The 14,822-nt window shown below is 36.9% G+C and overlaps 1 protein-coding gene across 6 annotated transcripts in view; it reads left to right on the top strand.

The window, feature by feature from the left end:
- APP (amyloid beta precursor protein) overlaps nt 1-14,822 on the top strand; it is a 323,882-nt gene that overhangs the window by 155,782 nt on the left and 153,278 nt on the right. For all 6 annotated transcript variants that reach the window (XM_066259113.1, XM_066259112.1, XM_066259111.1 and 3 more), the window contains exons 4-5: nt 5,750-5,862; nt 7,701-7,894. In XM_066259113.1, coding sequence (XP_066115210.1) covers nt 5,750-5,862; nt 7,701-7,894 — 307 coding nt within the window. The remainder of the gene's footprint in view (nt 1-5,749; nt 5,863-7,700; nt 7,895-14,822) is intronic.

The following is a 14,822-nucleotide window of genomic DNA, read 5'->3' as shown; positions in this document are numbered from 1 at the left end:
AGCGGTGTATTGAGGTCTCCAAGTATGATTGTATTTTTGTCAGTTTTTGTTTTAAGGTCAATAAGTAGCTGTCTTATATATTTTGGTGCTCCTTGGTTTGGTGCATATATATTAAGAATTGTTATGTCTTCTTGATTCAGTGTCCCCTTAGCCATTATGAAATGGCCATTTTTGTCTCTGAGTACTTTTCCTGTCTTGTAGTCAGCATTATCCGATATGAGTATTGCTACACCTGCTTTTTTTTGGATATTTGCTTGGAGTATTGTTTTCCAGCCTTTCACTTTGAATTTGTTTTTATCCTTGTTACTTAGATGAGTTTCCTGTAGGCAGCATACAGTTGGATTTTCTTTTTTAATCCATTCTGCTACTCTGTGCCTTTTTATTGGTGAGTTTAATCCATTTACATTTAGTGTAATTATTGATACTTGTGAGTTCCCTATTGCCATTTTATATCTTGCTTTCTGTTAGTTTTGTGTCTTGTTTGATCCTTCTCTTTCGTTTTTCTATCTTTTGTTTTTATTTCGTTGTATTCCATACATCTTTCCTCTGTTGCTCTCTTTTTTATATCATGTGCTTCTGTGGTGGTTTTGTCAATGGTGGTTACCTTTGAGTAATGAAAAGGGTCCCTACCCTGTTCATTGTAGCGAACTATTTTGTGAGTACTTTTGCACTCCATCGTCCTTTGCTACTGTTAATATCCATCTTCTCCCCCTCTTTCTTTTTGTTGTCACAGTTTAAATTTGGTTTTATTGTGTTCTTCTTGGAGCTTTTACTTGTGGTTCTGTTTTTTTTTTTTTGTTCTTTGCATCTGATTGGAGAACCCCCTTTAGTAATTCCTGGAGTGGGCGTTTTCTGATGATAAATTCCCTCATCTTTTCTGTATCTGTGAATGTTTTTATTTCTCCTTCATATTTGAAGGATAGCTTTGATGGGTATAGTATTCGTGGCTGAAAGTTCCTCTCTTTCAGGACTTTAAATATTGGGGTCCACTCTCTTCTAGCTTGTAGTTTCTGCTGAGAAATCTGATGATAATCTAATGGGCCTTCCTTTATATGTTGTATTCTTCTTTTCCCTGGCTGCCTTGAGAATTTTTTCTTTGCTGTTGGTTTGTGTCAATTTCATTATGATATGCCTTGGAGTAGGTTTGTTGGGGTTAAGAAAACTTGGAGTTCTGTTTGCTTCTTGAACTTGAGGCTTTAGTTCTTTCCACAGGCTTGGGAAGTTCTCATCTATTATTTGTTTGAGTATGTTCTCCATTCCATTTTCTCTCTCTTCTCCCTCTGATATACCTATTATTCTTATGTTATTCTTTTTGATGGAGTCAGTAATTCTTGTAGGGCTATCTCATTTTTTTAAATTTTTGAGTCTCTTTCTTCTTCTCTCTGTTGTGCCTCAAGTTGCTTTTCTTCTATTTCACTAATCCTCTCTTCTATCTGACCTGTTCTATTAGCTAAGCTTGTTACTTCGTTTTTCAGCTCGTGAATTGAGTTTTTCCTCTCAGTTTGATTTGTTGTTATAGTTTCAATTTCTGTGGACATATATTCTTTGTGTTCATTGAGTTGTTTTCTGAGCTCCCTAAATTGCCTTTCTGTGTTTTCTTGTATATCTCGGAGGATTTTTAGGATTTCTATCTTGAATTCTCTGTCATTTAGCTCCAAGGTTTCCAATATATGAAATTTTTTCTCCATAGATTTTTCCTCATCTAGCCGTGTTACCTCTCTTTCTTTTGTATCCATGATATTCGATTTTCTCTTCCTTAATGGCATCTCAGGGTGGTTTTCTTGATAGTATTAATGAGATTTAATAAAGAATAAAAAGTTAAAAAAAAATAAAAAAACGAAAAGAGTTGTTTTTTTAAAAAAAAATTAATAATGAAATAAAGAAAAATAAAATAAAATAAAAATTTAGAAAAAAAAGAAATTATTCCCCCCCTCCTTTTTTCCTCTCCTTTCCTCTCCCCTCTTTCTTGAGAAAATCTTGTGGTGGACTTTGAATTATAACAAACAATGCCTGTGATGGAGGGCCTGAATTGGGGAAAAGTAATAAAGGGGCAAAAAAAAAAAAAAAGAAAGAAAAGAAAAAAGAGCGTATGGACCCACAAAAAGCAAATAAGGAAAAAATTTGGGTCAAGAATAAAATGATTTGCTTTTAGGTGTTGGTTGTCTAAGAGTTATGATGAGAGGAATAAGAAGAAAACGGAAAAATAGGGGGACAAATTAAAAAATTACTATTGTATTTAGTGGAACAAGAATTAGATAATATGGAGAGCCAGGGATGGGAGCACTGCTAGTGAGTTAAAAAGGTGAAGTAAAAACCCCCCAAAATGCCACAAACATAGGTTTGAGTCCCAGATAAGATAATTTGTTTGTTATTGAGGTTTCATTGAGAGGAGATGTAAAGGAGAAAGGAAGAAACTAATATAGAGGGAGAAAAGAAAGAGAGAGAGAGAGAAAAAGAGGGAACCACTAAAAGAAGAAAAAAGAAAGGAGAGAGAGAGAGAGAGAGTTAAGGGGTTTGGAGTGCAACCCTCATAGAGAGAAAAGAAGAGAAGAGAAAAGATAATGGGAGATGTAACACTTATGGGTAGTGTAGTTCAAGGAGAGGAGAGAGTAAGACCGGTAGAGAGTTAATCGGCCAAATTGGAGGAGGAAAAAAAAGTATCAAGAATGAAGATAAGAGAAACAAATGAACAAATATAATAAAATGGGATAGGTTATAAAGTCTGCAGATTATTCTTGATTTTGAGAGGTTATCTTCTTGCTTTTTCTTTTCTCTCCCTCTTCCTGGTCGGTGACTCTGTACCCCGGGTTCTGCCCCTTTGGCACGCTCAGGTAGAGGTTTGCAGTTGATAAGTCTCTATGGCTATGTCATGTATTGTGCTTTAGTCTCGTTGGCAGTCGAAGCTCATTAGCATTTATAGGCTCCGACAGTGAGAGAGTCCATGTTCCTGGAGCCTTTCTCCTAGTCTTTCCTTCCTCAATTAGTAGCCTTATAATCCAGCTATGGGGTTGCTGCTGCCTCTGCCTGGATAGTAAGAGGCTCAAAGAGCTGGCAACTCCCCACTCTATTTCCACTCAGCACAGGGCTCTGGGTAAGGCTCAGTCAGTCAGAGCTGCTAGCATAATCAGGTGGGCTTTCCGCCCACTCAAAGACCTCTGGCTCTGCCACTCTGTCCGGTAACAGAAGCGGGCGCCCACTTCCGGGGCGCTTGGAGGAAACTCTCACTCACTGTCTGCGACCAGGATATCCGGCCAGCAGTCTCACGCTCTGAGTGAAACCCCCAACCGCAGCGAAAAGTTGCAGCATTGGAATTGAGTTCGCTGCGTCCCCGTGCGCGGCTTTTGCAAGGCGCTGGGGCGGCTCGAGATTCCGCTTTGGCCCACACAAAGGCCCCTGACTCTGCCCCTCTGTGTGATAACACGGGCACGCACTGCCGAGGCACTCGGAGGAATCACTCACTCCTTATCTGCGCGCGCAAACCAGGATATGAGGCCTGCCGCGTTTCCCTCTGAGTGAAACACCCTCCAGCACGGAAAATCTCCCCCGTTGGAATTAGTTCTCACTCTCTCCCATGCGTGGCTTTCCCAGGGTGCTGGGGCTGCCCAGAGACTCTGCCCTTGGCCCACAGAAAGGCCTCTGACCCTGCCTCTCCGTGGGTCAACACGGGCACCCACTCTCGGGGCCTAGGAAGAAATTCTCGCCCACTAACTGCACACCGACCAGGATACCAGGTAAAATGGCCGCTCCGCTTGTCTTTCTTTGTTTGGGTTTGGCGCGAGTGTTAGCTTGTATTGCCCGGGTTGCCACAGGATCAGATTTTCCTCGGCTTGGATCTGCGTGCCACAGCCTGGTTCGGCCGTTTGTGCCGCGGCGGCCTGGATGTATTCACCCCCTTTGCCCGCCTCAGTTTCTATATTCACAGTTACCAGAGAAAGCCGCCCTGTTTAGGTTAGTGAGGAAGGCGGAGCATTTCTTACTCTCTATTTCCTTCGGGGTTTGGTTATATATTTAGCCAATTTTTCACTCAATCATACCTTCGGGTGTATTGTGAAGCATCTGGAGGCTCCAAGTATAGGTTTTTCTGTTTCTGGTTGAAGATCTTGTTGAGTTTTGGGGGAGATTTATCGGTATCGCTTCCTACCCCTCCATTACTCTGACGTCATCTCAAGCCTCCCTCATTTTAAAGTGCCGTTTGCCAGACCAGAGGAAAAGAAAACAGAGGGAAAGGGGATTATAGGAGGGGATAAACCTGAAGGGAAGGAGGGAGGGTGGTATGGGGAGGAGGGCAAGGGAGATGTTGGGAATAGGGGGGAGGAGGGATGCATTCGGGGTGACAGAAGAATCTATGTAAACATAATTAATTAAAATAAATAAAAAAATATTAAGTGCCTTTTGCCTTTTCCTGCTATTTATCCATCCATCCATCCTTACATCCATCCATCCGTCCGTCTACCCACCCATTCAGTATGGTCATGTTTGCTGGAACTGGGTCTGGGACTGGGGGTAGAATTTTACCAAGACAGATACTATTCTTACATCTTGGAACCTCCATTCATTCTCCGCATGGCATATTCCTCGTCCATTTAGACTCATCTCTCGTGTTATTTCTACTTTGAGGCATGTCCCAGTGCACCCAAGCAGATTTGTTCACTCTTGGGCCCAACACTATTACCTTCTGTGTGCAGAATCGATGTAAAAAGTTAGGGATATGTTAGTGCAGTGGTGCCCAACCTTTTTTGGGCCACGGACCGGTTTAATGTCAGAAAATATTTTCACGGACCGGCCTTTAGAGTGGGATGGATAAATGTATCATGTGACCGAGACAAGCATCAAGAGTGAGTCTTAGACGGATATAGCAGAGGGAATCTGGTCATTTTTTAAAAAATAAATCATAGGTCAGACTTAAATATACATAAAATGGAAATAATATGTTATTTATTCTTTTTTTGCGGACCGGTACCAAATGGCCCATGGACCGGTACTGGTTGAGGCCCGGGGTTGGGGACCACTGCGTTAGTGAACAAGACAAATAAAAATTAAGATCACAGCTCACATATTATATTGCAATTATTCCACTTTTGCCCTCATAAGAATCTGAGTTCCATAGGACTTCATATAGTATCTTTATATCTGCAGCACCAGCAAGGCTTGAAATATTTGCATGATACACATTTTCTGTAAAAATACAGCAAAAGTCAAAGAAGTTCTTTTAATTAAATTGAATTAAATATCGTGTGTATATATGTGTGGTTACATATATAAACATACATAATACACATGTGGATACATAGATTTTGTTTGTTTAGGAAGTAGACAAATGCTAAGTTTTCTATCAGTTTACAAACAGACGGAAGTGTAAGAAGGAGGGTTGGGCAGTTACTTAGGTCAATTCTACTGAAATAGTTGCCTGGGCAGTGTCTGTCTGTATTTTTACCTTGGCTGTAATTGAATGGCAGCTCTTTTGTGATTGACTCTGAACTCAGATATTTCTATTACTTAAAAGATTTTACTTAAAACATGTAGGAAGTATTTAACCATCAAGGTTCATGTATGTGGCAAAGAACTGGGCTAATAGCACACAGGGCTCGATTTCCTCAAGGTGCTAGCTTTCTTGGATTGACTACTTCATCTTTCAAAAAGCTGACTGACTTCTTGGACTCTTCTAGCCCATCCTTCCTTGATACCATCCCTGTGATAGGAACACTGTGATGCTGATGGAATGACATGAGGCTGTTTTCCTTTCTTGCAGTTGGTGAGTTTGTAAGTGATGCCCTCCTCGTTCCCGACAAGTGCAAATTCTTACACCAGGAGAGAATGGACGTTTGTGAAACCCACCTTCACTGGCACACCGTCGCTAAAGAGGTACTAGCCCATATATTCTTTCTCTTAAAGTGAAAATTCTGTTTTAAAAGGACGGGCAATGACATTTTAAAGGGTATTTTGAGGCAACAGCTGTGTTGATAAATAAGTTCTTTTTTTTATTATTAAAAAATAATCCCCTATCCATGAGTATTTGTAAAGAGTCAAAAACAGGGCCTATTTAGAGTCATTCTGTATCCATGCCATAGTTTATAAATTGGAAACTATAATCTTATACACACTCTCAACCTTAATATGTACATTTTGTTTACTTGTTTTCTTTATCACATACAAAGCTTTAATGATTTAATAATTTTTTCTGTTATTCATTAGGATACAGGAAGTAGCTTGTCCAATACTAACATGAAAACTAGTTAGACTTCAGTTTCGAAGTTAAGCTGTCCAGTTTTGGGTTCACTTAGATACTGCCTTCATTTTCCCTTGGGGGGGTGCTGAATCTATGGCACTAATCCTAGCCTTGGCTAACTCCTGCTTTTGGCAAAACTGATAAAAGAAGTGAGACAATTAACAGGAAATGTCACTTTTCTTTTGATACATTATGAGTTTTTCTAATAAATTCATGTAAGTATAGCTTTTGTGTGTGTGGTGTTATCAGTCCCCTAACATTAGGCTCCTTTATCTAGCACAGTGGTTCTAAGATGGGTCAGTTTTGCTCCCCATCCTTTGCCAGGAACATGTGCCAATGTCTAGAGACATTTTTTGGTTGTCACAACTGGAAGGATTGGTGCTACCGGTATTTGGTGGCTGGAGACCAGAAAGTCTGCTAAACATTCTTTAGTGAACAAGACAGCTGCTTCTCCCTTGTCACCCAATCTCCCACCAAAAATTATCTGGTTCAAAATTTCCGTAGTACTGAGAAACTCTGATCTACCTCAATTTAGCCATTGGATCATAGCCTTAAAGCTGTTTAGCAAAAAAGATCACTTAAGATTTAGCATGAATTTTGCCTTTAATAAAATAATATGTTCTTATTTACTGTAGAACAAAATTTTCTTTTTATAAAAATGTATTTTGGAACTTATTGATCTTAAGAGAACAAACCCAGCAATTTGAAGCCTAGTTATTCACCTGATAACCTCGTTTTTCATTTCTTGAGTTTTCACAAATTTTTTCTGTTGCTTAGAAACAAAAATGACTAATTCCTATGACGTCAAAATACATTCCGATATTTTCATTGTTTACTTTCCTATGTGTGTTGAAATAATTAATCTTCCCTTTATTAGCAATGAATGCTTTCAAAGGCTCATGTTAATCTAGATTTGTGCAAATTTAGTAAATCCCAGGAAAACAAAAATATACTGAAAGAGGAATGTCTAATGACTATTTTTTTATTTATACCAGTGAGTAATTTCTTTTTTTCCTATGATTGTTATTCTGGAAATGAGCCAAGAGTTAGAATGTCTAGAATCAGATTTAAGTGAGTGAAACTTTCATCTTGAACAGAGGTTGAAGTGAGTTGGAGGTATACATGGAGTGGTCACTTCTTCCTGATGCATTAATGAAGCCAGAAACCATTGATTCTCTGATATCTATTTATCTTCTTCTATACTTTATTTCCCCATTGTTTCCATTCCTATTGTTTTTCTTAATTTCTATAGCGTAATAAGATGTCTTTCTTAAATAAATTATAAAGTTAAAAATTACAGGTACCAAAGTAGCCTGAGCTAAAGAAACTTGTATATCTGCTCAAAAAGCAAGTGATGCATTCCCCTATAAAACTGGTTCTTGTGGGTCTATGTGTTGAGTACTATAGTCAGATTTTCTTACAAAGAGACGCATCTGCTCTACCGTTCTCACTGTTCTCTTCTTACCTTGTGTAGACCTGCAGTGAGAAGAGCACCAACCTGCATGACTACGGCATGCTGCTGCCCTGTGGAATTGACAAGTTCCGCGGGGTGGAGTTTGTATGTTGCCCGCTGGCTGAGGAAAGTGACAATATTGATTCAGCAGATGCCGAGGAGGATGACTCAGATGTCTGGTGGGGTGGAGCAGACACGGACTATGCAGATGGGAGGTAAGGTGGCCTTATATTCGGGCTCTCATAGCTGCTGAAACATCCAGGATATAATTTTGTTTCTTCTATCAGTGGATCTTTCTATTTCTCATTAAAAGGATCTCTGCCCACTCCCATCAGTTTGCTTTTATAGAAAAAAAAAATCAAACCATGAAGTCATGTATGGTTATGACCTGTCTTATTTTAATATAATTGACCAACTATCACTGACACAATTTTAACTATTTTAATCTTAAGAAGTGAGATAAAAATTCCACTGATATTTTAAGTCACTGTTAGTTCTACAGAGAATGGAAATCGGAGTGATTGACATATGTGGCCTTTAGTTTTGATCTGTAATTTCGATATATTTTAAAATAGTATTTTGGGATTACTTTAATCATTAACTAAATCTGAATTTTTGTTAAGAAATGTTTGGTCTTTCTTTGTGTGTGTTTATGGGGGGATTATTTTCTTTTTTCTTTTTATGAATGTTTTCTTTCTCCTTTTATCATCATTTACTTTATGAATGCAGTGGAGGCGTTCATAACTGTCTGCTAAAGTTCTTTAATTGTCTTTGCCTTCCTGGTTGTTAAGAACTATATCTTTATCTCTTTTTCTTTGGGATCTTAATCCCATATCTCATAGATTCTTGTTTTTAATTAAAAGCGTATATCTACATTCAGATTGTAAAAATATAAAACCACAATATTTGGATTGAAAGTTCCATCTGATTCACTCATCAATTTCATACCCTAACATGTCCCAAAAGATGGTGATGATGATATCACTTCTTTTTTTCTTTAGTTAGTGTTACAGATTCCTAAATAAAAGAATAAATACAAATTGTAAGACATATAGTTGTTAATGCAAAGTTTTGCTGATTCTTGTATAGTCAGGAACAAATTTTTTATAATACAGGGGTGGGCAACAGTAGGTTTACAGTTGTTAGTACGTGGAAAGCAGAGTTTATTCTGGTGTTATTTATTATTTTGTCATTGTATAATTATTGTATTGTATTAACTTCAAACCTACTTTTGCCCACCCCTATATGTTTTATAAAGTTAAATAATTTTACAATAATGCAAGTATATTTTACATACATATACAGATCTGTGTACACTGAGGCACCCTAACAGCCATTTCTCATAGTTAATGATGGCAGCCTTCTCTTTAGTAGTTCTTGCCCAGCTTTGTCATGACTCTCTTTTTTCATTTAAGCTCTTGTGTGCTTTTTTCCCAGATTTGTAAAAAATGTGTTCAATGAAGCAGAACACAGAGCTAAACAAATAAATAAATTATAAAGAATGAAGAAAACAAGGAAAAGTCATCTACGGGCTTATAATATTTATCTATATTTATGAAAATTTGAAAGTTAAATAGTATACATTCTTCTCCAGGGCAGGAAACATCCATGAGAGCCGGATTTGCCAATGAGAAAGCTTCTGAGCTTTTGCCCATAGAATTGACTAGTTGCATTCTGGACCATGGTTGGCCCCCTCACATGTGTATGCCCTGTGCCAGATGTAGAAATGTCCAAAGGTTTGGGTTCAATTGCCACTTTGTCTAAAAGTTGGAGTTGCCTAGTTTGTATTGTGATTATAGCTTTCTTATATATTCTTCCTTAGTCATAGCTTGATTTGAAAGTTTCAGAGTGACTTCTTGAACAAATTCTTGTCCCCAGGGCCAATGAACCGGTATTTCAAAGCAAAATTTGAAGTTATTCAGCCATTTTCTTTGTTCAGAGTCTGTTGGATACATGACCATTTCCCATTAATGAATTGAGTCTATACTTAGTAAACAAACCAAATAATGGCAAGTAAACCAAGAAAGCTCTATGGCTGCTGTAAAAATGATGCAAACCTAGCTGTGTACTTGGAACCCCAAATTAAGGTTGGTGACCACCATTCATGATCACTCATATACAAGGACTTTTATAACTAGAAATGAATATTTTTGCTGTCTCCTGAGAGTGACACTCTTTTACCAGGTCATCTTTCTAATTTAGCACATTTTTTTTATATATATCTTGTAAAACCTACCTTTTATTGGGAACGTATTTCATGTGTCTTGGTCTTTCTCTTTTACACCTCTTCCAGATTACTGACCGAATTGAAAGCATCACTAATATCATCTTAAGCATCACTAATATCACCTCTCAGGGGCCCCTTCTTATCCTGCACCCCTTACTCGTCCTGGAAAGAGACCCAACAGGGCTTCCCATCTGGCCTCGAGCCTCTCTTATTTATTACTGTCATTCAGTAACTGCACCTTTTATGAGATCTATCTCTTTGATTATACTACCATCTGTCCACTTTGTTACAGTCACCAAACTATAGGACACTGGTCTATTATCCTTTAACACTGTTTTTATCTTTTTAATTTACTATATAAACTACTGCTAGGGCAATTATGCAGTATATTATCCAAACCAGATCTGACAGTAGGACCACAGTCAGAAACCAGAAGACCTAGACAAACTAGGTCATATAGTTACACTACCTATTTCTGTCCTTGCTATATCACTTTCCAAGTTGATAATCAGTTAAAATGCTAGCCAACTCCTCCTAGTCATCTTATTTATATCCCATTTCTGCTGTCTACTACACAGTCATCCCTTGGACTCTGTCATTACTTAGTAATACTATACCCGTAGGGTTTCCAGCCTGGACATTCCTCTCTAATCATCATGTTCTTCTGATTTTGAACCTAAAACACTCAGCAGGTCCTACTGACTTTTAGCTTTCTTTCATAATCACCCCCTCTAATTAATGCTTTTAGTCCATTATCCTCCTTTAAAAAAAAAGTCATTTCTAACCAGGAGTGGCTCAATGAATAACCATTTTTGTATATTTCTTCAAATATCCTGGACTTGTTGAAACCTTTCCCATTTTCTAAACATATTCTTCTCAATCTTCTTTACCTGGGAGAAAATAATTTCTCTTTAATTACTCTTGAGTTTTCTAAGGTTGATGTATCAAGTCATGTAACCCTACCAGTTAATTTCATTTCTTATTCATGCTATGACGTCAGCTGGAATCTTAATGTTACTCGCACCTAATTGTCCCTGGTTGATGACTTAACCACCTTCCACATAGCAGTTGATGTAAGCTAGCTCCATGTCCCGTTGTTCTCAACATCACTCTCTTTCATGCTCCACAGATGACTCCTTCACAAGTCATCCATCGTGGTACCTGGCATTTAGTAATTGCTTGGTACATGTTTACTGAAAAAAATTAACCAGCTTTTTCTTTTACCTCAACATCTCTGTGCTTTCTTCTATCTTTCTTCTTATGATTATTTATTTGTACCTGAATTCTGCATCACTTCCTTTCCCTTTCTTATATATATATACATATTTTAATTTATTTAAGACTTTTTTAAATATAGTTTTAGGTTTACAGCAAAACCAAGTAGAGAAGGGACAGAGATTTCCAATCCCTCCCACCTCCACACATCCATAGCCTCCCCCATTGTCAACATCCCCCACCTGAATGATGCATTAATTAACAATGGATGGGCCTATATCATAATCACATCATAATCACCCAAAATCCAGAGTTTACATTATGGTGAATTTAATTTCAATAATGTATTTTCTTTCATCTAATATATTCCGTATATTATCATTTCCACATATAACCAATATGAAAATGTTTTTAAGATATGATATTCTTTTTTTGTTTCTTTCTTTCATACTAGATCTTCAAAATCTAGCACATATGTATTTTATACTTGCAGCACATCTCATTTCCAGCCAGCTACATTTTCATTGCTTTGTATTCATAGGTTTTAGTGGCCATTGGACAGGACAGTGTAGCTCTAAATACTTGAAATTTTTAAGCACTCTTTATTTTCATTAAGACAAACGGTTTATATAACTCATAGTTTATATGGCAACATAGACTAAGATTGAATCCTGAATTTGTATTACTGTCACTGTTCATGTTTTTAAGATTTAGAAGAATTGCTTTGAACTTAATATAATTAGGGCATCAGGTCACGCACATCACTTCATTTCTGAACCCATTTTCTTAGCAGCCCTGTGGGCAGGTGTGCCCTTCACTCTCATCTGGCATCGCCCATGGGCAGTGAGAAGTGTCGCATCACTGACGCACATACAAGCAGGGTTCCTGCCAGCTGGTGGCTTCCTGGTTCTGGAAACCAGCCCTCCTGTGACACTTGAAATGCAGAATTAGGAAAGATATTTAACATATGTTACTTAGGCATACTCAGGGGACTCTTTGTCACAATTCTTGAAGATGGAAAAAATAAGGGGAACTCCTGTCCTCCTGGATTGAAATTTTATCCAGTTTAATACACTTTATTGGCTGGCTGGTAATGAGATTTGATTTGGTAGGAAGGGAGTGTTTTTATATTGCTAATGAGGTACTTAGAGAAACATTCTTTGTTGGATCATTCTTTCTTGTTTTATGACCTCTTTGAAAAAGAGGTCTTTTAAAAGACTGAATATAGACAAATCACTTATTATTTGTAAATACAGTATTTATTTCTCAAGAGCTATAGTATTCAAGTTCTCAGACCACCTCAAAATGCCTACTTATGCCATCATTAATGGAGCTTACCACTGTTAATATACAGAGTCCAGCCCATGGGAAAATTATTTTGGAAAACTAAATTGTAAGTTACAGACCAGCTACAAATCCAGTCTAACCGTGGGAGTGAGGATCAGAAGGATGAGTTTACTCTCGCCTGGAACTACAGAATTTGACCTAAACCACAGGGTTCCTGAATGCACAGAACAAATGACGTAAGGGAAGAACTTCCAGTTCTTCACAACAACACTTTTCTTCTTGGGAGTAAGTCACATTTTTTTCAAAGCAGAATCTTGAATGTTTTCTTATTTCTTAGGGTTGCAGATATTTGTCAAAAAGTGCTTGAGAGGAAGCCTAATAAATCTGTTTAATAATTAGATTCTTTTTATCTTTTAATTTAAAAAAATAGCTACTTAAGATCCAGGCACATGATTGTTTTTGACTGCATCTCACCATGCTCTTCTTTTTGGCTTTTGTGTGTGTGTGTATTTGTTGTATTTTTGTACTCTGTAGCTCAGAAAGGTTTTCTTTATTTCATTGAGCTTTCCTCAACTGTGTAATGTGTGTGTGTGTACACAAATGTGCACACATGGGAGGGAACACACAATACCCTATAGTGTTCATTTGGTCCAGTCAGCTGAATTCATTCTGATGATCCTCTTGCCCATCAGTGTACCAGAAAAATCAGCCAAACACCAATCACTTTCTGGGTACAGTGGACCTTTTATATTATTATTATTTTATGCATATTTATATTTATATGTTTAAATTATTTTACAGATGATTTACAGAAGTAAGAATAAAGGGATAATGAGAAATAACTTCATTTAGAAATTTTAGTAAGAATTAATACCACTAATATTTTAATTTAAATTAAAATTTAAATATAAGAAATCCAGATTTTTATCCCATCTTTTCCTGGTTTTGAAGATAGAAATTTCTGAAATGGGTGATATCCTTTGAATGCAACTGCTAATCACCTGCCATGCATGAACCTGTAATAGATCCATATTATCAACTCCAGTTTCATGCTTCAAATACATCTGTAAGATCCGAGCTTATTGTATTTCTTAGTCTTTTTTTTTTTTGCACTTGCATTTTCACTTGGTAATTATAAAAAAAAAATGAAGTCTTGTAAAACTTTGAGAACTCATAATTTTGTTGAAAGGAGAACATCCATTTTTTGTCCATAATTGCAATTACTTTCAAGTTTGGACCTATAAATGTTTATGAACCTCTTAGAAGCATAATCCAGGTGTTTTAATGTCTACGTTGGTTCTCCTAGTCACTTTTATCTACATTTCTTTCTGCCTTTAATATTTTTCTACCTCTGAACTGTGTCAAAAGAAAGATTTGTTGCCCAAACATAATAAAATTTCTTGCACAAATATCATAAAGGAGAAAGAGATATTGTCAATGATTTGTTCCTGTATTTTCTATAAAATATTGAATGATATCTTCCTGTTGAATAAGTGCATGAGAATACTGTATTTCCTTTTTATTCTGAGAAATACATTCTCAGTTCCTGAGCTTGAGAAAATTCTCCCAGGATATGATCATCTGAAGACTCAGGGTCTGAGGTTGTTCTTATGTGATCAATTTTATCTATCCTCTGATTTGTCAATCAATTGTGAAATATCCCCTGTCAATTTTCTCCTATTTACCAATGTGGAATTGAACTTCTTTGATTTTCAGTTTTATTCAATGAAATTCTCTAAGCTTCTTATATACCTTCTTGAAAGATGATGCAGTATTTGGAGAACACAGTAATAAAACTGCAGTAACTTCCTTAAGACATCATCAGCAATTCTTTTATTCTTTCATTGCCCTAGTAATGGACGTTCTTAGCACTGTTAGCAGTAGTTAGTGAGAAATCATGAAATAATTCTTGTGGGATGCTGGAACCTCTGGAATATTTATTATTATACAACTGCCTCACCTTTTACCATAGTTACTACTTGATTATCTTTCATTGCATCAAAAAAATAGGAAAATGGAGTCCTTCCAAAACAGCTTAGGTATATAAAAAGTTCTAGTAGACTGAGATGGTAATTATAAGATAAAATTTTATTCAACTTTAAAAAAAATAAAAATTTTCTAATAGAATATAAAAGTCAGAAATATCAACCCTATAAGTAGATAAAACTGTTCAAAATGAAACTCAAGATAAAATTGTGTCCAGTGAACCCGGATGGTATTCCAAGAGTTAATAGTATAATATATCCTCCTTATCTGGAGTTTACATTTGTTATGAGGCCTGTTAAGATACTTGGCCTAATCTTCTACAAGGTAGGTGCTCATCAAATATTTGATTGAATTGAATTGGCATTCCCATCAAATGCATTTCACAGACATAATTGGTAACTCAAGGTTAAACTAATTGGGCTTTAAAA

The sequence above is a fragment of the Saccopteryx bilineata genome, chromosome 2 (genome assembly GCF_036850765.1).
Source record: "Saccopteryx bilineata isolate mSacBil1 chromosome 2, mSacBil1_pri_phased_curated, whole genome shotgun sequence".
NCBI classification, from domain to species: domain Eukaryota; kingdom Metazoa; phylum Chordata; class Mammalia; order Chiroptera; family Emballonuridae; genus Saccopteryx; species Saccopteryx bilineata.
This window is presented reverse-complemented; position numbering and strand designations above follow the sequence as displayed.